This window comes from Apteryx mantelli, chromosome 3 (assembly GCF_036417845.1).
Source record: "Apteryx mantelli isolate bAptMan1 chromosome 3, bAptMan1.hap1, whole genome shotgun sequence".
NCBI classification, from domain to species: domain Eukaryota; kingdom Metazoa; phylum Chordata; class Aves; order Apterygiformes; family Apterygidae; genus Apteryx; species Apteryx mantelli.
Genome location: NC_089980.1, coordinates 43,555,593 through 43,582,946, shown reverse-complemented (window position 1 = coordinate 43,582,946; position 27,354 = coordinate 43,555,593). Strand labels below are relative to the sequence as shown.

Sequence of the window (27,354 nt, the reverse complement as noted above, 5' to 3'; positions counted from 1 at the left end):
GAACATTTGAGTATTTCTGTTGCATTTGCTCTTGGAAACCATGCATTTGCGTTTAGAGTGCTTAACAGGCAAGGCATTGACACCATGAAGCGTTAAACTATTTTAAAGGTGTTTCCTGTTTCAGGCCACATAAGTGTTGAGCACTAAGGCTGATTATTACAGTGGTCTTATACTTTAATGTGTAGCTGTTTAGCCCAGTTAAATGTACTTGAAACAATTTTCTGCTCAAAACTGAAACAGTTCTGAAATACTGTATCCAGATAAAATGCAAAGTTGCTGCAGCTGTTCTTCCCTGGCACATGAGTCATGATTTGAGGGAAGCAGCACATTTCCTTGCAGTCCAGCTGCTGGACTCCATCACATCGTTGACTCAGACATTGCCAGTGTCCTGCGCTTTGAAAGGGAATGGAGTTGACCAGTAAGCCCAGAATCAAGTTCAGATGTCAGAAATCAAGTTGAAAATATTGAGGCAGTTGAGGTTTTCAGACATGAAAATATCCTTTGTATGCTTAATGTTTTAACCACTGTGGGGAGGGGGGGTGGGGGGAGAAGACTCTTTAGCTATGCTGAATGAAAATGTGGAGCGTATGAGTCAAAAGACATAGGAAAGCCAGTGATTCTTCTTAGGGGGAGTAGAAAGAAAACAAGTATAATGATGTAGTGGATGCTCTCTTGTGTAAAGTGGTCAAAATTTACATGCTTTGCAATATTCCCTCTGATGCTCTCTTTCGAGTACTTCTGTTTCATTCTGGATTTCTTGACCTAGTTCTGTGGATTTTTTTTTTTCTTCCATTTTGGCATTTGTCTTTTCAACAGGAGGATTTGGGAAGGTTTATAATATTCAACATATTGTAACAAATGAAGGGTGTGAGGGCTGACAGTAGTTTCATTACCAGCTTCCCTTGTGATTTAAAAGTACCTGAGAAAGCAACCTTAGACGAAACATTTCTCTTAAAACCTGTTGAAGGTGCTGCTGCTTTGTAAACAATCAATGGGATGGAGGTAACAACCTGTCGTATGTCATCTCTGACTGAACTAACGGTGCTTAGTATATGGCTTGTTTTGTCTTTTTTTACTTGTTTTGTGCCTTTCTTGCATGTTTATGGAAAAAAAAGCCCACCTACTTCTAGGTTCAGATTAATATCTTGCTTTGTAGAATGCTTTCTGTTCGTCATTATCTGCCTAACTCTGGCTTATAGCTTTTATTTTATTTTTGAGAGCTTGTTTGCATTTTTTTTTTTAAGTGGTGTTGCCAAAGACTTGCATTTGCACTGTTTTGTTACTTGAACTCTTTGTTGTTATAAATTTTACCTGGCTTATTTTGTTTTTCAGAAGTTGAAAAATACTTAACCCTAACGTCTTTAGGGAATTGTTTATAAGCCGTCTTAGGCTGGTTAGAAGTGCTCTGTTCCTTGGAGTTACACTGATCTGTGGCTTTGCAGTACAGACCAGAAGTTACACACAAGAGAAGATCTGTCTGATACTCTCTTCTCCAATTAAAATATCCAAAGTTGTCTTCTGGGCCAAAACTTTGTGTACAATCTTAGCCCAAATATTATTTTTTAATATCACTGCAGTATAGGGAGCCAGTGAAACTTGATTCTTTACTCTGGCATGATTGTTGATGTTGGGAGTCTCTTTTCACTGCCTATGAAATGCCAAATCTGAAACAAACTATTACCTGAGAGTCATTACGATGTTAACCGACATTTCTGGGTGACTAGCATAAATAAGCACTTGGACCTGTTTGTGCTACCGACGAGTTTTGGATGGTGAAACATGGCTGACACAAGTGTGTCAAAAAGGGCCTTTGTGTTTTTGCACTGGTTTTGATGAGACGCCATTCTTCCCAGAAGCTTATTTCACTTGTAAAAATGACTTTTTTTTTTCTTCTTTTTCTTTTTGTAGCAGAAGGGTAGAATTGTTTTTTGCCAGTATAGGCAGATCTGCTTGTAGGAATGCTTTGTTTAAATAGTATGCTGGCAGATCGCTCCTAGTGTAGACATGTCCTTATGATTCATTTTAAATTTCTGAAGAGCTGAAGTACTTTCTTTCTCTAGAACAGTGTCATGAGACCTGGCTGCAGTTTCCCAGCTGAGAAGCATAAATGACTGTTTCTAGCCAGGTGTCAAGGCAGCACTGATTTAAATGAAAACTGTGTGGCTTCCTGACTGTGTGACTAGTTACGAGATGCACGCAGGCTAGCTGGAGTGAAAGAAGGTGCATTTCCCTCGGGGAACCTGTAGCTAGCGGTTTAAAGACTTTACTACAACCAGGTATAAATGGGGAGGGGGGGGAAATGCCTGCGAACTTTATACTGGTAGCTTCTTTTAGATGTATGCTATGAACAGTTTAATAGGATTTGATTGCAGGCACCCAGTCAAAATTTTGCAGTTGCTTTCCAGGCAGTGCTGCAATTTTATGATAGTATGCAAAGAGAGACTCAGTAGGGGAGGAGTGCAAAGAAATGTAAAGCTGGGGCTGTCATTCATTCACAAAGACGTGCTGTTCTATTCCTGCAAATTGTGGTGCTTTTGGGAGGTCTCGAGTTATGAGGGGTCTCACCAGACATCCTGACCCTTATTGAATGGGGCACAGCTCCTTACCTCTCCTAGAAGAGCAATGCTTTCTTGCTTTCTTAGTGCCCAAGAGCTACTCCTCCCTCATTTCTGTCTCCTTTATATCTAAACCCAGCTTCCTGGGCCTTTTTAACTCATAGAAATGAAGCTTCACGATATCTCTCAGGGCTCTGACTCCTCCTGCCGCATCTTTTGCATACAGTGCACCTCTGACTGCTTTCTCTTTCCCTAGTTGGGATGGTCAACATTTTAAGCTCCTTCTTGCCTCTGCAGTGTTTGACTTGTTAGATGTTAAAAATATAACATGCCCAACAAAGCAGTCTAGCATATAATTTTGATATTCTGTTAGCTTTTGAGAGAATTGGCACAGTAATTAAACCAGACTTTGTAACAGTATATTTTGTTAATACTATGCAACAGCATTATTAAGCCAGTTTAAACAAGTTATGCTTGTAAATGTTATTTAACAAGCTCACAGAGGGACAGGTTCTTTGAAATACCTTGCAAGGCATTTATTTGTCATTCAGAAGTTATAATCATAATACTTATAAGCTTTTTTAGTGTTTTCTTTATTTTAGTTGCTGAAAAATAATTGTGATAAACTCTTACAAATAAAGATTTGTTTTTTCTTATTCACTTATTTTAGTGACTTTGTCTTCACCTGTATTAATATCACGGATTACAATATACTCTAGAAGAATTTTGGAGTTATATCCTGATGCAGTGGGAATTCAGTATCAATTACTAGAGTAGGTAATGCAGTCTAACAATGTATGGAAGGTTGAGCTTGAACTAGTTTTATAGCTTTTTTTTTTCTTTTTTTTCCCTGCTAGTTGCGTACTGCTTTTTTGATTTTTAAATTCCATGCCTAATTTTCACTTGGAAATAAACTTTATCTTCAGCTTTATGCAAATCTAGTTTTTATTATAATTTCTGCATAAAGCAAGAATCCTCAGACATAATGTTGTATGTGCCTAAGGTGAATGAGATGGTTTAACAATAGAGCCTCATTGAATTACACTCATTCACACAGACATACCTAACTGTACAAATCCTGGAGAACAACTGACTAGGCAGCGACTCTTCAGAAACAGATGCACAAGTTAAAATGGAAGGCTAAAAATGAGCCACTATGGAGAGCTGAACATGAGCCGCTAGGTCATGTTGCCTTAAAACAAACAAAAAAAAATCATCCTTTCTTTCCTCTCCACTAACAATCATCTTCCTTCTCTTCTTCAGTAACCAATATTGTTCTGAGAGATAAAATGTTGGTTATACAGGTATAATCTTGATTGTAATCAAAATCTTGAATATACTCAAGAATACAGATTGCTAGACACAAATTAATATTAAGGTTTCTGTTATTCTCAGCATTGTTAAAGCTGCTGCTAAGACACTGCACTTCAACAAGATATGGATGAATGGGAAGAAGTACAGAAAAGCTCAAGCATAATCAGAGGCCAAAAAAAAATGTAATCTGTTAAGGAGAATTGACAATAACTGAGATTGTTTGTCTTCAAGAGAGAAGACTAGTGGGTGACATGAGTCTTCAACTCAGTTAAATGATTTTGCATGGGGAACAGACGTACTGCACTTAAAATGAACAAGAAAGAAAAGTTTTCCTGTTTTCTAATCTAAATCTGGTTGTTTGGATCATGAAGTGTTGGAATAGATTTCTGGAGAGGTTTGATGTATAGTAAGTCATGCCTTGAGTTGGGGGCGAAAAGGATATTTTCTTGAGTTACCCTCCAGCCTCTCTTTTTCTACCCCCCCCCCCCCGAAAAAAATTGTTATCTGTTACTGACCCCGTGATTTAGAGAAAAGCAGTAACACAGATGGAATAGGTTTTTGAATGATGATTATCAGTGGAGCTTTGGAGTGTCTGATCTAAAGAAAAAGATAAATTTAACGTAACTGGATATTGTAAAATCCCCCCAAAGTGCTTGTGTTGTATTAAGGCAATATTATTTATTACCTGCAATGCATATAAATAATAATCTTCTTGAGGAATTGGAGGAAGGTGGGTAGATCAGAACTTTCAAATTTTGTTCCTGCTTTTCTGTTGAAGGCCTTTTGGAGTCTATTCATACTTAGTATTTAAACCTCTTTACTGCTCTTTAAACAGTAGGCTGCACATCTCATGAAAAAAAATTCTGAAGATTTGCAGAGGAATGTTTAGTGTAGGATTTTTCTGCTGAGATTTATTTTGAGTGTAGAGACATGTATATGTAGGAATATGAAGTATTTAGCTTTGATTGGAGAGCAGTGACTTTGTACACTGAGCTACAAACCCAACTGAACCTGGTTAAAGTTCTTACAACCTTTATTGCCTAGTTTAGATGCACTGGGTTCTGCAGTTTATTATATGAATTATTTGGATAAGGCTTTAAATCAAAACTCTATCAGTGCTTTTGTGTCAGATTCCACAATACTTTCTATAAGAATAAGGAGCTACCTTGTCGCTGGTTTGTTTTCCTGTCTTGCTCTTGCGTATCTGTGCTGTTCTCTGGCCATATTGTCAATAGAGTGCTTCAGTGCTTCTGAACATTTAAAATATAAAAACTGCTTCAGCCATACTGTTGTAAAAGAAGCTGCAGTGTAACCATTGAAACGTACCACATCAGAATGCAGCTACTTCATTGGAATGCGCCAGCATATCTTTTGAGTATGGAAAGTTGCCAAAAGGGCATTGCATGAGTGTCCTGTACTGTGCCTATACCTTACCCTTCATTTCATTTCAAAACAAGGTCAGGATGATGAGGTCCTTACAAACGTCTGACTCTCTAACTGAAGAATCACTTTCTGCAGTTTACCAAAAATCTTGCAATGGTAGGGAATACTAAATCATTGATGTTGAAAATGAAGAGTCCACAAACTGAAAGCAGAACACTTATAAGTTTTCCACGCAAGAAAAACTGTATATATATTCAAAAAAACCCTTACCGTTAACACTTTTCTAATTGAACTAGAATTCTTATAACTGAGCATGCAGGTGTAGAATAACTCATGAAGTAGAGGAGAATGACTGTTTGTGTGGCATACTTAATTTCAAATTTTAGTTCACTTGATATGTTTCTGAGTGTACGTGCATGTTTCTGGTTGCCATGTTCTCTACAATTCTACCTGCAGTGGACATGGTCCACCTCTCCTGTTCTTTTATTTGAAATGAATTTGGCATACATCATTCTCAAAGAGTAAATGAGCAGCCACAGACTAAAAATATGAATAACTGTTTAAACTGTCCAAAAATCCTTGTCTGTATCACATTATCAAGACTGCAAATTAAGGAGGAACTATAAACATCAAATATGCAACATAAACGAAAGCATGAGGTGACTTCTGCTTTAGAAAGGCTAAGTGGCTGTGTTGAGAAGCCTGCATATGGGTTATACAGAACTCTCAAAAGGATGATCGAGGGTCTTATTAACAGTCTAATTAACCTCCTTCCTGTACAAGGTGAAATTTTGCATGCTCTGACCAAATGATGAAAAGTGTAAGGGAAGTACAGAACTGGATCGATTTTCTTTTAATGCTAAGTAATCCTTCTAGTCTGGCTGGATCAAAGTAAGCATGCGTGGGCTGTGGTTTTGCTTTTACCTTGTGCCAGGATTCAGCTCAGAATGAATTCTTCAGCCATATTATAAACCTTTGAAAATTGCTTTATAATGGAAATGGTGACAGACCATTAACTACAGTGGTATAAATGCTTTGCTTTAACATATGTATAGTTGTCCTAAGTTCTGAAGTACATGAAACTGTGTGCAGTGTCTAAGGGGTAAGGAGGCTTTGGTGTAGTTTTAACTAATTATTGGCATGACTCATTATGTATAATGTTTCTCGAACATGTGACCCCTGACATACTGGACAGGTATCACTCAGGGGCTGAGATATATTTGGACTGTAGTGACACTGAGATCCCACTCTCAGTGGGATCAGTAATTGCTGTACTGGAAGAGGCCCAAGAAGCATTTGACATGATGCATTTAATCATCAATGCAATTATAGTGCCACTGAAGCAGATCGATGTTTTCCTACTACCCAGACATTGGACCTTCTAAATCATAAAGAATCATTACTAGGTATGTTTGTAAATCTTGTTCCCAGTAACAATGCAGAATCTGGGATTTTGCAATCACACATAAATAGCATCTGTAGCTTAAATATCTTTAAATATATAATGGATGCATCCTACATGGCAGCATTTGTTTCCTTCTCCCCATTCCTCTCCTTCCATCCCCAAAAAACAACTAAACAAAATTTGTTTTCAGAAATTACTTTTGTGCAGTCTTTTTGAGCATAGAGAATATGCACCCATGCTAGAATCATTATTTTACTGTGGTGCAGCTGCCTACCAGTCCTACCATTGGTGGGCATTTGCATTAGTAACACTAGTTCACTATTACCTTAAAAGGTGTAGGAGAGTTCATAATATATACCAAACAGAGCTTTTCTGCATTGCTCGTTGGCAGTTGTGTGATGTAAACTAGTATTAAAGTATTTCTGGTTTGCTTTTTCCTTTCTTTTTTATTGGTGGAAAAGGGGTAAGCTCAGAAATGACTGACAATCTGCTGCAAAATGTAGGATTTGATGACAAAAACCTTCAGTATGTATTAGTTATACCTATCTAAGCTACTTTGCAGAAAATTGATTTCATTAGGAAGGCTGAGGATACTGAGATCAAGCAGATTTCTGTATACTTCTTCTTAACTCTCCTCTAATGCTCAAAATTTCCTGCGTAAGTTATTCTTGAGTCTCCAGACTGAGACTTTTTTTAGGCTCTGGCTCTTCTGATCAAGCACTATATGTCTAGAAGTCTCTACTTTCAGATTTATAGTTAGAATTTTAACTTCACTCTCTAGATGTGGTTTCATACTGATAAAGTGATTTACTGGAAGAGGGGGAGGTAAAAACAAACTTCTGGTTAAGACGGAAGAATATACTGCGCATTGAGTTGGATGGTACCTCCCAATGGTATACTGCCAAATAGCAAGAAATAAAAGGAATAATTAGTGGAAGGTTTAAAATCGAGTAAATAGTTTTCAGTGCCTTTAGTGGAGTAGACAAGGTCACACCTTAATAAGAATTTGCGAAAGTAATATATGAAAATGGAATCAGGGTAACAAATCAAGTGGCTGAAGGAGAATCTTAGTTCTGTCAGTTTTGTTAATTAGTTACCGGATATATCAATATATAGGGTTCCAAATCTGTTGGTTTTGGTATTCAGTGCCTGTCATTCTCTCTCCTTCTGTATTATGCATCTTTAACCAGAGATGCAAATCTTGATCTCGCTGAAGTGAAGACCTTAATGTGCTCTGTGTACATACATCTGAAGGCTCAAATAGCTTCATTTGCTATGGAAATTTGTAGGCACAACAGTGCAAGTAAGGGATGACAGGTTGAATATTCTCAAATACATTTTTAAATTTTATCCTCAAATGTGTTTTTAATAGTTGCTTGAAGTATAAATGTGCTCCTCAGGCTTTCCCGTGTCTGTAAATTCTTCCTCTTTCCAAGTCCCTATGTCATTGTTACTCCTTTCACTGCTATGTTTTAAAGGGAATTACTGTGGGTTTTTTTTCTCTGGCAGTGAAAGCACTTTTCATACCCAAGCTTGTTTCAGACTGTGAGTTCTGCAGAAGTGTTGCATGCAATCGGTCTGTAGCCTCTGGGATTTTCCAGCTGGCTTGAAGTACCCTCTGCTTCTCATTTTTTCTGCCACTTGACCTTACTAGCTTGTTTCACCTTGTATTTTCCAAATCTACATAATGGTTTTGTATCACCCTTCAGTTAAATGATTTCTTTTTGACAGATGAAAGTACCTTCAAATTGGGTTTAACTTTATGTTCTGTTTCTAAGATAATGCCATTCTATTTGACTTGATTTATCCATAAATATGAATGTCTTTCTGAATGCCAGCTTAAATTATGTACAAGTGGAGATTGTAAATTACCAATATAAAACTGGATTTCTAGGGATATTGCACATATAAAATGTGTGCTGTGGTAATTCTCGATTAGGCGTTGTTAAGCATGAAGCTGACTTTTATGAGGGAAATCTGGGGATTATCTTAATATGTCAGGTTAAAAACTGTGGTAATTTGATAACTGATCCACAGGCATGTCAGATATCCCCAACCTAACTGTGACAGGAGGGTGCAGAAATGTTGGACGTCAGCCTAACAGGCTTGCAGCCATGGAGTTTTAAAACATACAAGACTCCTTGGTTCAGGATTGCCTGTGAATTTTAGCCTCACTAGGCCTTATTCACCTTTGCACTCCTGATTTTATTGAACTTTCGTGGAAACCTGAAATGTCCTGTTTTTCCTAGAACTCGCTTGATCTGAGCAGAGCTGGCCACTGTGACCCTCCCTTTCATGTGAAGGGGGAATAACGTGTGCAGCGTCGAGTTAGGGCTGGCGGGTGCATTCGAACTTCGAGTGTTTCGAATAAAATTACCTTGAGAGATAACAGATATCCCAGACATACGCTATATTTGAAAAGACTGCCGGGAACGTAGCCATTTTAAACGTTTATGTTCCTGGGTGACAGTGTGCATTTCTGGTGGATGCTGTGGTCACTAGGAAGTAATTAATGCTAACCAGCAATGCGAGTAACAAGATTTACCTCACAGAGAAAATAGCATATGCTGGTTTGCTCAGTTTTAATGGTCTGGTGAGACAGCCCTTGACCACGTAAAGAAGTCCGAGCAGTAAGAGGAGAGATTTGCACTGTAACGAAGAGCTGACAAAGGTGTATGCTTTACCTGACGGATGTTTACATGACTGTTGGGTAATACCTAGTAAGCTTGACTTGTGTAAACTGCTTGGTATGTTTTCTTTGTAAAGCTGTTGCTCTAATTAAACACTGCACTTCTAGAAAGGGAAGGAGGCAAATCAACACCGTTACTGTCTTGAAGAAAAAATGCCTTTTTCTTAGATCTGATTTAATGTTGATGGATTTGCAGTTGACCAAAGTGTCCTGCTTAAAAAAAAAACAAACAAGTAATAAAAACCCCACACTCAAAAATTCAGATTATCACCCTACCCAGCAGCCTCAGACTAAGTTGGGTTCCTTTTAAAGAGGGTATAAAAGGATCAGAGATAAAGTGAACCTTGAAACTGTAACAGTGAACTTAAGTTATTTAGCCCAAGGCCACTTGTCCAATTGCACTGTCCTTCCAGAAAATCCAGTTTTTGTGTTACAACTAAATGGCAGCCTTTTTTCCTTTTTCACATAGCTGTATGTGTTGTGTGTATGTGTGTGTTTTCCACTGTTGGTGTGTTAATAAGTATATATTATATGAGGCTTTGGATTGATATTTAACAGCTGAGATGGTTGATTGTGCCACTGAAAACGTTTGTCATTGCCCGTTCCAATGTCATCGATATGAACCATCTGAATTCTGCCTTTCTTTTTCTTTGCTGCCCCTGGGGTTTAATGGCTTTGCAGAGAAGCTCCTGCCTGGCATATTGAGCTGCTCCAGAAGGTCTAACCCATAAGCAGTGAGTACTGAACTGCAGCACACTAATGCTGTAGGTGTTGACTCACCATGCTGTTTTTAATTGCAGTTCTTTTGAAGGTAGATAATCTGTACAGACTGTCAACATAGATATCAAATCTTTGGGTATATACCGATATGATGATGTATTTGTGTGGCTACAAATGCTGTTCTGCTTTTCTTTTTCTCCTGTGCACATACTGTTTGCATTTAAAACTAGTTTTCACATGTCTGTGGCTCCTGCTATAGCTGGCAAATGTTTTGTCTCACATCTGCAGTGAACTGTGTTCTTCTAGAAATCCTGAGCCTGATGTAAACCAGCTTTCAAATGTGCATGAATTGAAAAGCATCTGTAATGTTTTGATGTGACTAATACTAAGATAAGATTGATCAAGTCTGGATTTACTTTGTTACTGGAAAGTCATTGAAAATATCCATTTGCAAAATCTAGACTTCTGAGAGGGGTTCATTTGTGATTTAATTGCTTTGAAAAAAACATTTTTAAAACTTTTGTTTTGAGATTATATGGAGTCCTTTTTTTATAGCTTGTATATTGTAAGATGTAGATCTCTTCTCAGAATTCCACCCATGTTTGGCTGGAATTAGAAAACATAACTGTTTTAGTAATCTTAATTGTTTTTGTGTATGCTATTTCTAAAGATAAAGATAAACAGGCAATTAATTTGGCTAAATGAGGTGTTCCAGCTAAATGCTGCCCTGAGGAGAGGAAAAAGTCTTCTTGGCATGGACAGTTTTGGTACAACCTTGCCTATAAATCTGTACTTTCAGACCTGCTCAGGACGGAGTTGATGCTTATTGACATCATGGTGGAGTTCATTCAGGAACACTGAACGTTGAAATCAAATATTGGGCAGTGTGCACAGAAAGTGGGTTGCTCTTTTCTAAAAGCACTTCAACATTTAGAGAACTTGAGAATATTTTACAGCTCATTTTGCGTTTAAAAAAAAAAAAAAAAAGATAATAGAGGGGAACTTTTCATAAACCGAGAGAAACTTGTGCAAGGGACTGCTGTAGTATAGTGCTTGGGGTAGTTTCATGGTAGCCCTAGAGAGGATCGTAGCCTTCATTTTTGTTTTGTAGGCCTACTGACTTCCTGAATGAGGGTGAGCACTTGTGACAAAATTGCACAAACACTGTGGAGACATCTGTGAGGCTTAAGATGTTGCTGTCATTCTCCAGCTGTTTATCTCTCAGCTGAAGGTTATGGGCCTCGAAGTTGAGCCACACTAACGGATCATATGAGCAATCCTAGTCCATGTCAGTGCAAAGTCAGCCAGGTTATTTTAAATTATTGCTGGCTGCAGCTGAGGGTAGTAGTGAACAGCTTGAGGTAATAACTTCTTAAACCTTTCCAGCTAGACCTCCAAGAGCACATCTGTCTGTGTCCTTATAAGAGCAATACTTTAATCTCTCTATTGTTGTACTATGTTCAGGGTTTGTCAGGACTGCAAAGCTGTTGCCAAGAGGAGCTCGAATATTTAAGTGGAATGTATTGGCTCTTCCTGTCTATCATTATTATCATTTTATAATAGAAAGATCTGATTGATGGGTGTGTAATATATACATTAATTGGTAAAGTAAACATTCTCAAATGCGAGGTAAATATGTGAAAGTCATATTTTGAAAGCTCTTTAAACTGGAAAGATTGCCAAATGAAGTCTCCTTCCCTTGCCCCTGTTCCTAGTTCAGCCACTTCTAGCCACTTGCTATCTTTGTTGATTCCTAGCAGTTTAAGTTCTTACCTTCTCTGTACCCTTGCTTCATTCCTGAAAAACTCCCCTGTATTGATTAGAGTTATAATGAATTTTTTAGCTCTTTTTTTTTTTTTTATTTTTGCCCCAGGTCCAGCAAGACTATGAATCTCTGTTCCAAATGCTTTGCTGGTAAGTGCAGTAAAAGGTTTTGTGTTTTTGTTAGATTATCAAAACCACGTTGTTGGCATCTCCTTCAGGGTTTGTGCATGGATTTCTCTTCTGTCTCTCTCTCTGTGTGTGTGTGTGTGTGTGTGTGTGTGTGTGAGAGAGAGAGAGAGAGAGAGAGATTGAGAGAGAGATTGAGATCAGATTTTCCTCACTTTGGTGCTTCATTTATTTGCTCAGGTCTATTGAAATGATCTTCAGTGTGTGTAAAGCAAGAACTCCTTGTGTAAAAGTACCAAACCTTGACTCAGTGAAGTTCACAGAAGTCTGGAATGCCCTTGAGCTCCAGAGCTCTGCTCTTAGATGGCATGACTTTCACAGTGCATCAGGCTGAAATGGAATTTGGAATTTTATAGAATTTATTTTTATTTTGCTAATAACCTCTGATATATGGTAGGGATAAAAAATTGAAAAGGAGAAGTGGTTAGGGAAAAACTCGTGCTCCATTTCTTTTTAATTTGCAGCCCTTGAGCATTAAATCATCAGTAGCTCATTAGTAGGCTAATCCTGAATACTATGTATTATCTTCTTACTTCAAAGTCACAGCTAATATGTAAAAAATTAGGAACTGTTATTGACATCTTCTGTTAGCATCTTCTAGCTTTCCCTTTTTTAAAGTTTTGTGGTATTTCTTAGTATTGTAATCTTTTAATTACAATTAAGGTGCTGTCAGTTCATGATTTTAAATTTCTTTTGGGGGAACAGACATTTTAATATTAAGTTGAGAATTTTTTTCTTAACTTTCAGTCATTGGTTTGTCTATGAAACATTATTGTGTAGAACATAAGTTGGTCTTAATATTGGGCTTGTGAAGCTTTTTATTTATTTATTTTATTCTATCATTGGTTTCCAATGCAAAAGCTATGCAACCTCTGAAACTTAAGGTGAAGTGTACCAAAAAAAAAAAAAAAAGTTGTAAAGCTTTTCTGAGGTTTGTACTTCCTAAATTTTGACTTGTAGATTTCCAATCTTGGATTCAGGATCACCTCATTAAACATATACATGGAAAAAAGATCTGTCAAAGGTTACTCAACAAAATTACACAGATATCCCTCTGGCTATTTTATAAAGCAATGGATCACTGGAAGGATATATTGAAGGAAGTACAAGCCCCTTGTTATATTCTTGCCCTACTGACTGCTGTTGAAAACAGGCTACTAGGTCTTTGATCTGACCCAGTGCAGCCATTTGTTATGTTCACATTAGCACTGTGAACGACTCTGCACGCCTCAGGGATGTATAGATTTTCTGGTTCTGAGAGACTGAAATGGCCTATCCCTGGTATTCTGGGATTAATGGAGTACCCTAAGCTTTACAGCCAGCAGGACAGGCATTAAGCAAAGCATATTTTATTTTGTTTTACTGTTTGTTTTTTTAATATATCTATATATAGATATTTTTTAACAAGGAAAAAAAGTTTGATACCATCTTGACTTCTAGTTTGTGATTCTCCTGAACAGCTGAAAATCATTCCCTCTGATCAAATCGATTTTCTGTTGTAAAAATGCAAGATAAATCACACACAGGTTTAGATATTAAGAAAAAAAGTAGCTTTACTTTTAAAATTTTCAATAATTTATTTACAGTTGTTATCAACTGTTTATTCTTAATCAAATATAAGAATTTTGAAAAACTTGAGAAACTTAAAAAGCTACTGCTAATTGGAACAAAACCCAGTATTTTTGAAAGAAGCAAATTTACTTTATCTTCTTAGATCCTAATTATGTATCCTTATCAGTAATATTCAAATAATAGTGAGAGTTTTTAAGTAACTACTAAAGAGGATTGGTCATTTGCCCTAGACTACTGTCCTCCTATTTATTTATTTATTTACAATTTTACTTAAATGCTTTTAGCATATTTTTTACTGGGTTTTCAGCCAGAGTATTGTAATAGAAAGATGTATACTCTTCTTTCTGTAAATTGGACCACTGCAGATAGCAAGAATTTAGCCAAGAAAGCTGTTGAATCAGATCTGTTTTTCACCATTCCAGGCACCCCAAAGGTATGATCTGAAAAAATTTCCTCCCCCCCCCCCCTTTTAATATGACAAGTTATTCCTTCAAGTATATTGAAGCAGATATGTATAGAGGGGAAAATTGGGAATTATTATTTCTCTTGACCCTCCTTTCCTTTCTCTTTTATTTTAGAAAAAAGAAATCCACACAACGAAAAAGGTTAGTAACTCTGTTAAATGACTGGGGTTTTTTGTTGTTTTGTTTTGTTTTGTTTTTTTCCAGAGGGAAGGGATAGAATCTGTTTTTTAATTTTTCAAAAACAATTTCAGACTTACGCAGCAGCAAAGCTCCTTGCATTTGTGTAAGCATTATATTTTCATGTAAATTGCATGAGAAGGGCAACAAGTCAGCAGGAGGTGGAAATGTTGTTGAGTTTGCATTGCAATATGAATTATTAAATGGAACCTTCCTGTCTTTACTCCTCTGTGCACCTACGGACCTGCTGTTTCTGATTTGATACATTAGTTCTTGGCTTGCACACAAAGGTTGATGAATGTTGGAGAGGAGTTTGAAATGAGCTATCCTCTTCCGCCCTCTTTTCCTCCTTTTATCTCATCTGCCTATTCCAAGAAGGAATACCTGACTTATCTTACTTGGGCCCAATAAAAGTAGCAGACTGAAATGTTCAAGAGCCTCTCTGAAATCATTTTAAATTAATTGTGCTTCTGCAAAGTCCTTTACAACATTCTGTCTCTATTTCAGTGTTGACCACATGCTATCAATGTCTTAAAGTCTCCAGATACAGTACAAGTGTAAGCCTAGGTATTAAATTGCTTCAGATAAATTTGCTCTTGAGATTGTTAAGGCATAGTTGCTTCAGGCAGCTTGCACCTCCAGAATAAAAATACAAGAAAACATGTTTGTTTGTTTGTTTTAATTCAGAATATAGACTGATAAGTGAAAAAGTGCATACGTATGGCCAGAGTACATCCCTCAGTGATACTGCATCCTTTGCTAATACTGTAATCTCTCATCTTTCAGTACAGTAAACTGCTAAATCCAAATGATTAAAATACTGGACAGTGCTGTGTGGGTGAAAATTTTCAAAAGTATTCTTCATCAGTCTACCTTTGTTCCCATTAGGCTTATGGAAGTTTTAATATTGGCTTCAGGTACAGACATTGCCTGAGTGCTTTTGAAAAGCCACTTTTACGAAATAAGCTCTTTCAAGCAGGAATTCTACAAACATTCATGAAGACAACACCTGGTACCACAAGGACTTGATTTTAATTGGAGCCTCTGGGAACAGTCCTAGAACAAACTATTACTGAGTAAAACCAAATGCTTAAATACATAAAACTGATGTAAAAGTAGACTTTTCCCTTAAACCACCCAAAAACCATATTCTGCCTTTAATGCATTTGATTGCGACTCTAGAAAGGTTAATTTTTATTATGGTGCAATCAGCATGGGAAAGAGGGATGCTGGAAATGGATTGCATCTTCTTCAATAACTAATACATGAAGCCAAAGGTAAGTGCAGCACTGGATGGTTTGGTGAAGAGATGTGCTTAGAAAATTGGAAGTAGAAAGAAATAATGATTAGAATATTAACGGGTTGGAATATTTCTAAATAAATTTTATAGTGCTTCTGTTTGAAGGTGTAATTGAAACTTTCTAGAGATAGGTGCATAGCTGGATTCAGAAAAGAGATGGGAACAATGTTTATGTTCATGTTCTGTGAAGCAGTAGATCAAAATAACTGAATTTGAGGAAAATACTTCAACATCATATAACCCAAGAATTCTCTGAGATTTAAGGGTTGTGACTCTTATTTCAGTTTTGCTTGTAGTTTGAAATTGTACATATTTTTTCACATACTGATATTTTGATGAGTAAAAATTACAGAATTTTAATCTCCATGTATAAAGTAGGAAATCAATATTGCTGGTAACCATATAGATATTTTCAATATATAGGCTTGACTGTATGCCAGATGATAAAGTTTTATAACTTCAGCAGTATATTAATTTTTTTTTCTCATGAATTTGAGAGACCTGATATGGAAAAAAAGAGAAAAAAAATTGACACACACATTCTATAAATCATCTGATTTTAGAAGAAAGTAACATATTATTGGCTCTTGTTTCTATTTTCTCAACTCACTCACATGTCTGACTGTAGAGTTATTTCATGGTTTTGTGTGTTTTAACCCTTCTGCTTTGTTGAGCAGACCTTAATTTTGTCACGTGCCCGGTTTTAAGAGCTTACAAAATTGGCTCTTTACATGATTCAGAGTTACTCCTGAATCATGCAAACAATTTCCTCTTTTCTCTGTCTTCATGCATCCTGCAAGCTGTTTAGAATTCTGGCTTGCATGGTAGTAATAAAGCCTACTGTAGGGATGATCTGGCAAAAGTCAGGGCTCCTCCCTAAATAGATTTTGCTGTTAACAAACTGCTAATTTGACTCTCAGTCAAACTTTCAGCTTGCAGCACTGGAGACCTTTCAACAGGTGTATCTTGCATGTTGCTATTTTATATTTTGTAATCTTTGATGTATACTGTTGCATGATAAATTATACGTATACTTTATTCATCCCTTTTCTTCTTCATAAAGTTTCTGTTCCTACAGTTTCTGTTCCTAAATGAACAATTAAAAATCTGATATGTTTGCATTTTTCATATCCTTGTATCTCTTGTAAATCCCCATATTTTAGTGCTTTGTTGCTGTAGAAGTTTGACAACAGCACTAAGTACTAGCTTTCTCTATCTGTACACAAAATACATCTTTTTGGAGAAGGCTGAAGTAGAATTCCCTTTGTTGGTTCCTAGTGAAAGTGATGCCTCAGTATGTTGCTTCATTAGGCTAGAATTTGTTGCTGTATTCATGTCTGTCTTTGTATTTTGAAGTACACGAACTGCTTGCTACAAAAAGCAGCACTCACTGGCTAGCACTTGAGACCAGTAAAGTTTTGTCTTCAACTTTTATTACACAGTCAGGCTTCAAGCTAATAATTCTTTGGAAAATTGTATGGCTGCTTACAGTAGCAATAAAGATATTGCTGATTTCCAGAGCACCTACTAACAAAGAACTATAGCATTCCTGGTATAAACATAGATATTGTTTGACATACATTTAATTTCTCTCGTGCTACTCCTTATTTCAAGTTCAGATGATTTTAAAAGGGGGAAGGATGGTAGGGAAAAGATGCCTTACCACAAGCAGTAAACTTGAACAGGTCAGCTGTATGCTGAACTTGAGGAAGACAATCATTATGAAAAAGAACTAAGCAAAAAGTTGAATGACTTTAGTTGGGCTTATTTATAAGCTTGATTTGCACTGCTGACCCTGAAAATTCTGTTTGATCTGTTGGTATGCATTATTCTGCAGCTCTAAAAAGTGTGAAGAGCTGACTAATAGCTTTGTTCAGGCTGTTAGAACAGGGCAATATTTTGTGGAAGGATTCGGAAAGGATTTATTTGCTTTTAGTTAACTCCTTTTCCCCTAAACTGTCTTAAAGTTCTGGAGAAGAAATAAAATTTAATAGCAAACAAGATTTTATAAGTTTGGTTGTACTATCTAAGTTTAGGACTAACTGTTTTAGTTCTGTCAAGAATCGTCCTATCAGCTAGTAAATTTATGCTATGTGTTCCTAGAACTCCATATGTACAGGAGAATTGGGAAGGCGGAAGAGAATGATACGTGAAGCTTTTTAAATTTCAGGCTTGTCGTGGTTCTAAGAATTAATTAGATGTTACACTTTGAGTTACCATGTTAGTACAATATTGCTTGAGGTGTCCACTCTTTTCCCCCCTCTATACAATCATGGACTGAAAGTAGCAGAGTTCAGGGCTCTCCTGCTGCTTTGTGGCAGGACTGATATGTTTTTGTTGTGCATTATATAGAAAGATATTAAAGATGCTGTATGAAAGAGACACAACCCTTACTTGCCTAGAAACTTAGCTGTGTGAAGGCTTTGTGTGTACAGCAGTGCAACATAAGTTGTAAATAGTGCCAGTGGCTCACCTGCTGAGTTAATTTGCTCAGTTATTTTCTCCTTCCTCCTCCTTCTTCATCCTCCCTCAAATAAAGTAGTGGGAAGGTATAAGCACTGATGGAGGGCAGATCCATAAAGTATTTTTGAATAGTTAATGGAAGAAAGAGAATTTCTTTCATGGCTGGCAGTCAAATTTTGTGTATCAAGGTAGGACAATTTCTTTTCTCTGGCTACTGCTACCTTCAAGATAGTAGGGTTTCTTCTAGTCACATTTGAAAGTGTTTTTTTCACAAACACAGGCTAGAAAGATCAGCTGCCTTTTAGTTAAGAACTTTAACGTTTTACAGTAGATCAGTCCTATCAGCAGATGACCCTCTAGGACATTGGTGGCTGTTTCACTGGATTGCATCTTGCTAAATTCACAGTCTAGTAATCTGGGGCTCATCTGTTAAAAATACAAACTATACTCAAACAAAAATATGACCTCTTCTCAGTGCTGGCTACCTGGAAAGACTGCCAAGTATTCTTTAAATTTAATTTTTCTTCTGACTCAGCAAGACATCACTGGTATTTTCCATGTGTTTTCTTTTTCTTAACTCAGAGAGTTGCCAGTCCCATTGTGTAGACTGTTGATCTACAAGCAAAGACCAGACCTCAGCCCCTTTCTGTCTCAGACTTGCATTACGTTTTGTTTGGTTTATAGTTCTTCTTTTTTCCTAGTATATTTTTCTTTCCATAGTAAAGTCAGTTTCTTTCAATAATATCTTGTTCATCTTCTAACTCATTAACCTTTCCATATGACTTGTCGAAACACCAGCTGTAATTTAGTCCCTTGTATATAGGTTCTCTGAAGATTTAAAAAATGTTTAGAAATATGACTTAGTTGCCATGGTCTTTGCACACTGTCAGCATGAAAACAGAGCTACGTATTTAGAATGTGCAGCCCACAGGTTTAACTTATGAAACTTTCTTGTAACTCCATTCTCCTATGCATGCATATGTAAGATATGAGAGGGGGCAGTTTTCTCTTCTCTTCTCTTCTCTTCTCTTCTCTTCTCTTCTCTTCTCTTCTCTTCTCTTCTCTTCTCTTCTCTTCTCTTCTCTTCTCTTCTCTTCTCTTCTCTTCTCTTCTCTTCTCTTCTCTTCTCTTCTCTTCTTGCAGTTTGTTTGAGTTATGGAAAAGTCTGCTCTGTTTTCTGTATTTGCTCGTTTGGAAACCCTCTATAGTTTATAGAGGCACTAGCGATTTGTTCCTTAGCCTCCCTGTGGAGTTTGTTCCATATTACAGTCTAATTCCATGTCCCTGTCGTGCACTCCTGAGCTGTTAATTTGTACATTTCGATGCAGTTTGTTTCATTGTGTTTTTGTAATCCAAACTGAATGTAACTAGCTATGTGCTTTGGGGACCCAGCCTTGCCTTGCCAATTAGAACAAGTGGTTACTGAGAGAGAGAATGTTTTAAATAAAACATGGCACCTCTGTGTGGGACCAGCAACCTTTGGGGAATAAAGAAATTGTTTAACTCCTTTCTCTCTGCGAAGAGAGGTCAGTATCTGTGAGCACATTTTAAAAATGTCCAGCTCATTCCTTTGAGAAGTGTGATCCAGATTCATGCCTTGTCTTGCAAATAAAATTTAGTTTGCCTTTGGAGACCTGTGTTATGCAGTACTGCATGCAGAGTGTTTAGAAATGCACAGGATAGCTGTCCAATTTACTGCATGTTTTCTAGGATTCTGATCACTGATGCCACATGAAAATTATACAGGACTAGCAGCTAACCTTTCTCTTTCCCCTTGTACCGCTACCCAAGAGGCTGAGGCCAGAGAATAAGAGTGCCAGGGGGCAAAAGACCTAGTTTCAAAGTGTATTTTATAAGTCAAGAAATCTAGAAGCAATGCTTTTTAAATAAGAGTGTTTCTATACCAATGTACTAGGTAAACATGAGGAAGGGTTCACTGTTATTCTACTAGAGGTAACTTGGAAAGAGCACTTCTGTGACCTTCAGTATTATGTTTGTGACTGTTGCAGAAATTATCCAGCATTCTGATGGTCTTGAATTCACCAGGAGTTTAAACTAAGACACAACAAAGATTTTGGAAGTTAACTCTACTTTGCAATTCTCTTTTTTTGCATCCCACTCCCAGCATTTCGTTTCCCCTCTCTTCACTCTAACTTGCACGTTCTATCTGCTAGTGCATCTTCATAAAGAAGAAGCTACTGTCTACTAACAACCTTCAGCTAAGGACACCAAGAAAGTCAATCACCATGACTGTTCACCTAAATTCTAAGACAACGTTTCAGCAGTCCTTACATACACAAGCAAGGCAAGACCAAGAGAAAATTTCCCTTATGAAAGCCTTTTAGCTCAGTAGTTAGCAGTTGTTTGCTAAGATGATTTAAGCTGTTAGCTAAGCAGGTAAATAGGAAATGTAATTGATGACTTTTCAATTGTCTAGTCATTTTTTTCTGAAAGGAATGTGATCTAGCAGCTAGGAAAGTAGCTAGGAACTTGAGACCTGAGATTTCCTTTTCAGACTCAAAAATGAGAATTTCTTTGAGATATTAGACAAGTCATTTTTCTGTCTTCCTCTTCTGTGCCTCAGTTCCTCATCCTTTACTGAGAGCTGATAACATTTTGCTAATTCACTGGAATGTTTGTGAAGATAAAATATATGTGATGTTCAGTACAGTTATAGTCATCTAAGGAGCTGAGATAAATCTAGCTCTCCATCTTGGGAAAAGTAAATTCATTTTGAGAAAAGATATCTGTTATTTTCTCTTCCAAATCAGCTTGAAGTAGGCATGCTGTTAGTACATGTATTAGATTAAAATGCAGCTCAGCTGTCTTGAAAGTTAGTCAAGCCCCTCAGACTGAGTAAATTATCCAAACCCTGGAGTAAAAGCTTGATCCTTAGGTTATATGTAATACAGATGCCTCTGCATACTGTCTAGCACAGCATTACGATAATGTAGTAAGCTAGTGTAACAAAACTCAATGTCAGATCTTACGGAAGAGGAAGGTGATTGTATTTCACAGTGTCTGTAAATAAGTTGACTTATCTATTCATGCATTCATACCCACATACTCACAAGCACCAAGACGTGTGTCCAAGTAGTCTGGCCAAGGTCGCTTGTATATGACACAGAGGACAGGGAGTGCTGGCTATTGAGCCCTCAGTACGGTGACAAACTGATTTTGGACTAGCCTTTTATATCTTTTAGGAATGGATTCTGTTTGGGATCTTTTGCCTCATTATTTTGTCTCTGCCCTCATAAGTCTTAGGCAAAATTCCAGAATTTCAGTTCTCTTGTTTTCTTATCTGGGTATTCTATGGCTGCAGTTCTGTTCTTATCTTCTTGACACTTTGTCTTTAGTTCAGTTTGTTTCTCTTCTTAATTTGAATGAAATGATATAAATGGTGAACTGTTGCATTTAATGCATACCATTCCTTTTAACCCCTGTTATACTCTTTCTTCTAGAGCTTGCACACATTCCCTCCCATACTTCATTCATACCAGACTTCATATTTCTGTTACAAATCTCTGCAATAAAGTTTTCTGTTCTCACAGAGTTAGTCACCAGAGGGCAAACTGCTCATGCAGATTGCTAGTACAACTATAACTTTGCTTTAACTTTATTTTTTTGAAACATGGCCTGTGCATGAATTTACCTATAGTATTAATTAGAAAATGAAAAGAATGACTATCATCTTCTGAGATGTGGAAGTTAGTATTTTAGGTTGAATTAGAAATAACTTTTATATGTTAAGGTTCAAACTGTTGGGCTACTTTGCAAACCTTCAGAAAAAAATCCCCCTTCAGACAAAAGTTTTTATTGCGACTGCATCACAATGTTGCCTTATTGTTAGGAGTGGAGAAGAATAGTAGGTCAAAATGTTTTCTAATAGGAATCTGACTTTAACCTTAATTGTGAGTAGAGGAATCTCCGTAATGGAAAAAAAAAAATCTTATGCGGGAGCTATCTAAGCCTGCAGGACTGTAGAGAAGGTCTTTTTTTTGAATCTAAAGTACCTGGATCTCTATCAGTTGAAGGTTTAAGATTTGATGTTCCTTTTCCTTTGTAGAAAGCATAGACTGTTGACTGAATGTGGCTTTCCATCTAAATCCTGAATATACTTGTTCATACTTCTACTGTGTGTCATTTGGAAGTCCTGACATACTTCTATTATGCTCTATTACAATAAGCAGATGTGTTGCTGTAGATAGATTTTAAAAGATTGTTTGCATTAATGTTACTGTAGCACCTGTCATGGATTTGAATTCCAGAGTAATGCAAATTAGAAATAAATGTTTAACATGCATATAAATATAGGAAAAAAAAAATTCCTCCAGTGTTAAAGAACTAACAGTTTAAGGATGACAGGAGAGCTGTACAATGTAGATGGCAGTTGAATGTACCCTATAACACAAGAGTTTCTGTCTTACAGCCTTGAAATCTGTGCCCCGTAAGAAAGACATAGATGTTAATTTTCCCATTTTGGGGGATTTGATTGCTGTCTTCCCCTCTCAAGCTGTTGCTCTGGAAACTTCTATGTTTTCAGCAGGAGATGGGCTGTACCCTGTTACACAACCTGACCCAACATGGTTAGTGGGAAACTGTGAATATGGAAATAATAGGAAAATACAGAAACAGTTAAAAACAGTACCATTACTCTTGTTATTCTGTATGTCATGATGATCACTCAGCATACTAGCTGTCTAATCAAATCCACATTTAGGAATAATTTATAGGGGATGTTAAGCTGATTCAGTGTAAGGCTCACTCTCTTAAAGTTAAATGGAGCTTCTTAAAATTTTATTTACCATCATTATCTTGTCTAGTGATTTGTTGATAATCTAAACTACATTCTACTACTTTACTAGCAGTTGCTATGGACTGTTTTCTGCCAGTTAATTTCTAGAGAAGACTGTCTGGATAAGCTTGCCTCATAGTGCAGCTGATAAACCTCACTTTATCTATAACTTAAGTGTTTATAAGTTTTATATAACTGGGTGTAGATACATGTTTTATACACATATTTATACAAACAATATACACATCATACATGTGCATGTGCATTTGTGTGTAGACATACACGTGTGTTAGAGTAAACTTTTTTTTGCCAGCTTCAGTTATTTTCATACTACATGCTTCTGTGGGCCTAATGTATGGGTTGCATTTAACTTTGTTACTAAACATATATCCAAAAACATACCTTCAAAGAACTTGAAGGTTGGAAAGTTGAACACTCAAGATTTAGGAAATGACAAGAGGTTCCTATGCCATAATAATTAATCCAAGTTGTGTATGTTGTGACTGTCCTTTAATTATGCTAAAAGGATCAAAGAGTACAAGAAAGCATAAGATTACCCAGTCTGATCTCCTGGTTTAAATCACAGGTCATTTAAATAACATCCAGGTAAACTCTGTCTGCCTAAAACATCATCTTCAAACAGATATCCTACCTTTAGGGGAAAACATCGGAGGGCAATGCATACGCCACTGGCACTAGAATTTCTAATGAATAATCTCTCTCACTACATTTATTAATAGTCTGCAGTATTGCAGGGGTGGGGTACCACAGAATCCCCCTCTCATTCATTGTACAGTTTGGTGTACTAAATAGGGAACAATATAAGATGTTTTGTTTTACCCTATATATTCTTACTACAGCATTCACACATAATATAGCTTGAATAAAGAATTATTAATTTCTTCATGGAATTTATTTATAGCATTCATTAGCCACCTAGGGCTTCAATAAAATAAATAATTTACCATCTTGGCACTTCTGTGATTTGAGATGATGATATTCTTGTTCACTGTGCATAGATTAGAATCTAAAGCACAAATGTTAAACATCCACAGATTTTGGATATCCCCTCAGAAAAGCCTGGTGACTGTTGCCCTTTCTTAATCAGTCCCCCTTTTCCCCCCCAATAGTATATAATTTTATGATGATATGATCACTGAAAGTATGGCTCTACCTACCTTTAAGGAACTGCAAGGGTATTGAATGCTTCTGCTTGACAGGCTGCAAGAGTGCCTGTTTGAACATCCTGAAAATAATTGTTGTGCAAGTAGGAGGAACTTGCATGGTCACATAGGGATTCTGTGGTGGAGACAATGGGTAGAATCCAGTTTTCTCTGATTACCCTTCAAAATTTTGTAGGGAGTCAAAACAAAGTCAAGAGTCTAGCAGAAAGCAGCTTTGCTTTCTATACAAGTCTGATTTCACATTTTGAACTGCTTTTATCCTATCCAGTAAGTGAGTTAAAGATCCTCTAAAAGAGAAGTTCTGTGATTGTTTGCATCAATCATTAAAATTAAATAAAGAGGTCAGATCAAGAGTTTACAGAAAACATTAATTCTGTCATTTCCTGATTTCTGACTGCTTGATTTTTTGAAGGTTAGCGTAAGTTTTTAGCCATCCCCTAATGCCACCCCCCATCGTTCTGTTCTAAATAAATTCTGTTATGTGAAAATGTGACTATTACCAGGTCAAAGCATTTGAAAATCTTGAGTCAGGATGCAATCAAGTCATAAGTTTGACCTGAATGATGTAAGAAAGAATGCTATCATATGATGTGTCATCTTATGCATACATTGAAAAAAGTTGTTTTCAATGAACTAAATCAGCAAGAAGAGATCCATTTCTCTTCTTCATTGGTAATTGTAAAAGTTAGAGACTTTGTTCTCTTAGCCAAAAAGGTGGGGGGTTTTCTCCTGTCTTTTGCTTCAGAAGAAAAAAATTTTAGATGGTATCTGTGGAGGCAAATATCAGAGTTGTCTGGCTTTTTCTCTTGGCTGAAAATGAAATATGTTTGTGCTGCTGTCTAACATTGTGTTTTATCAGTGTTTTACTGCTCTTAGTAAACAAGCTTTCATTCACCTTTGTTGACCTGTTTTGCCCTGAAGAAGTAGAAAGTTGATCCCAATATAGATGAGTGCGTTGTTTCGCTACTGCATGCTCTGTGCCTCAGCAATGTGCATCACTTCCAAGTCTTTAATCAAACAGCCTTCTACTGAAGAGCCTTCAGCAGCAATTTAAAAACTACATTTTGACAGCATTGTCTTTTTTCTTTCTTTTTTTTTTTTTTTGAGACTCACTAGCATCTAGAGAAAACTGTGATAAACATGAATAATTGTAGAAATGTAGAAGCCTAATATGGGAGTCTATGTCTACCAAGTTGCCAATAGCAAATTAATGCTTAGAAATTCCTCACTTGTTAGTTTTTATTCTGGACCATTTTTGTTAGTATAATTATCTTAAAATAGATAACATTATTATACAACTTAAAACTATTTTAATAGATGAGCCACAAGACTGTAAAGGCTTAATTTAAGATGTATGTAACAGTGAATTGTTTTGATATTCAGAGCACATGAAAATCGTAGCTGATACATGACTGCTAGTCAAAGGATGGGTACTAATGTGAGTAACTCTTTTTTTATGGGATCTTGAATCTGTGAATGTGGGTGACTGAACTTAGGCAAAGAGCATTTCTGAATCCAAAATCAAGATGGTCAGCAGTATCCTCCAAATCAGTCTATTTGGTAGCACTGGATAGCAGTAGGTCTTCAGTACATTTCAGTCCATCAATTTTTTCTTTGAAAGGGTTTTGGTGCGCCTCAAACAGGGGAAAATATATAGGAATATTCATTGAATAGGTTTATAAATGCAGAATTGTTGGAAGCTTTTGTCACAAAACCTGTTTTTCTTGGTGGTAAACAGAAGAGGGTTTTTTTGATGTAAAGGTCAAATTTCTTGTACTTGTTCCCACTTGAGCTATTCTTGACAGAATGAAAGCTGTTTTGCTCCTGATTTATTAGATATTTACTGTGAGTTAGTACTGCATAAACATCTGCCATTGTGAGCAGTTCTGTATTCTGCTGACCACACCCTAGTAAATGGGGAAGGGGGAATTTAAGATGTTTTATTTATTTGGGATTTTTCTGTAGGTGCTATAGCCAAGCACAGGATGTCCGTTTACAGAACAGAAGTACTTGTTTTTTAACTTGAAACCATTTTCCCTTCCACACAGTAAGCTGCAGTAAGTAACTCCCTGTAGAGCGAGAATGAATAGTCAGTTCTCACTCCCTTCATGTGCACGCCTGAGCCTGAGAAATTAAATCATGCCTTACCCTACAGGGAAGGAAAACTTACTGCTCACTCACTTTTGACTTCTGAAGATGTTGTTAGTGGTACTTGAGACGTTGTCCTCTTTTAAGGGATTTCAGAAAAAGACACTTAGAGTATTAAACCTTATATAATAATATGACAGCTTGTTTTGTTGTGGTAGTGAAGATGGCTTTTTAACAGCGTATGCAGCCATTTCCTCCCTCCCTCCCTGAAGTGTTTTAAATATGTACGCTGTTATTTTGTATGGTCTGTCTGCTTACCTACCATGTTTTCACCCACAGGTATCCCAACAAGCTGTTTTTCTTAAAATGTGGTACACATTTTGACTCTCATAGCATGCATGTAGAATGTGGTAGACTATTTCAGTTCTAAAGAAAATAACAAAACAAGCCTTCCTCCTAAGGAAAGCCTTAAACAGAGGCCATCAGTAAAGGAATAAAGGACAGTATTTGCTCCTTCCTGTGTAAGGAGGAGTTTACCACAAAAATGAAGCATCTGTAGGAGTTACATTTACTAAAGCATTACAGTGAGAGTCTGACAGCAAAAACAAAAAAAAAATCATAAAATTAAACAGATGCTAATATCTTATTGGTGTCATGACACATAATTTATATAAAGTGAAGCTGAAGATGGTTTCTGTGAAGAACAGGAAGAGTTTATAGCCCTTTCTACACCCTTGTAAAAGTGATGAGAGTCCATTTTGTAATGTGTTTTGTAAGCGGTTAGTTAGGAAGAAAATTTTGGAACCATTCTAGAGGTTTAAAATTTGAAACAGATTTTAAAATATTTACCCAAATAAATGTGTGTGTGTGTGGGGGGGGGGGGGGGTTGGCATTTCAAGGTTTGAAGTATCAAGCAAAGTGTCTTGCATCTTCTGTGCTTGATTAATATCATGTTAAGTGCTGTTGTCTACATAATTTTTAAAATGTTGTTCTTCAGTGCCTACAAAATTACTGAAGTCCTTGACCAGTTTCTCTTCCCTGCAGTGTTGTTTCATGACAGAAATAGAAATAAAGTGAACATCTCTTAATCCAGAGCATTTTTTTTCATGTCTAGCTACTTAGTGAGGAAATAAACTAAAATGTTGATCTCTATAGGCATGTACACATGTACATACTCATTATTTTTATATGAATATACATTCTCTCTACATAATATATTGTGTTATGTATCACTGCTTTGAAGTGGCTTTTTACATTGAATCTTATGCTAAATATAGCCTCTCCTGAAATTGCTT

The 27,354-nt window shown here is 36.7% G+C and overlaps 1 protein-coding gene across 1 annotated transcript in view; it reads left to right on the top strand.

The window, feature by feature from the left end:
• ZFAND3 (zinc finger AN1-type containing 3) overlaps positions 1–27,354 on the top strand; it is a 151,551-nt gene that overhangs the window by 23,081 nt on the left and 101,116 nt on the right. Inside the window, exons 2-3 of the mRNA XM_067293194.1 lie at positions 11,940–11,980; positions 14,167–14,193. Coding sequence (XP_067149295.1) covers positions 11,940–11,980; positions 14,167–14,193 — 68 coding nt within the window. The remainder of the gene's footprint in view (positions 1–11,939; positions 11,981–14,166; positions 14,194–27,354) is intronic.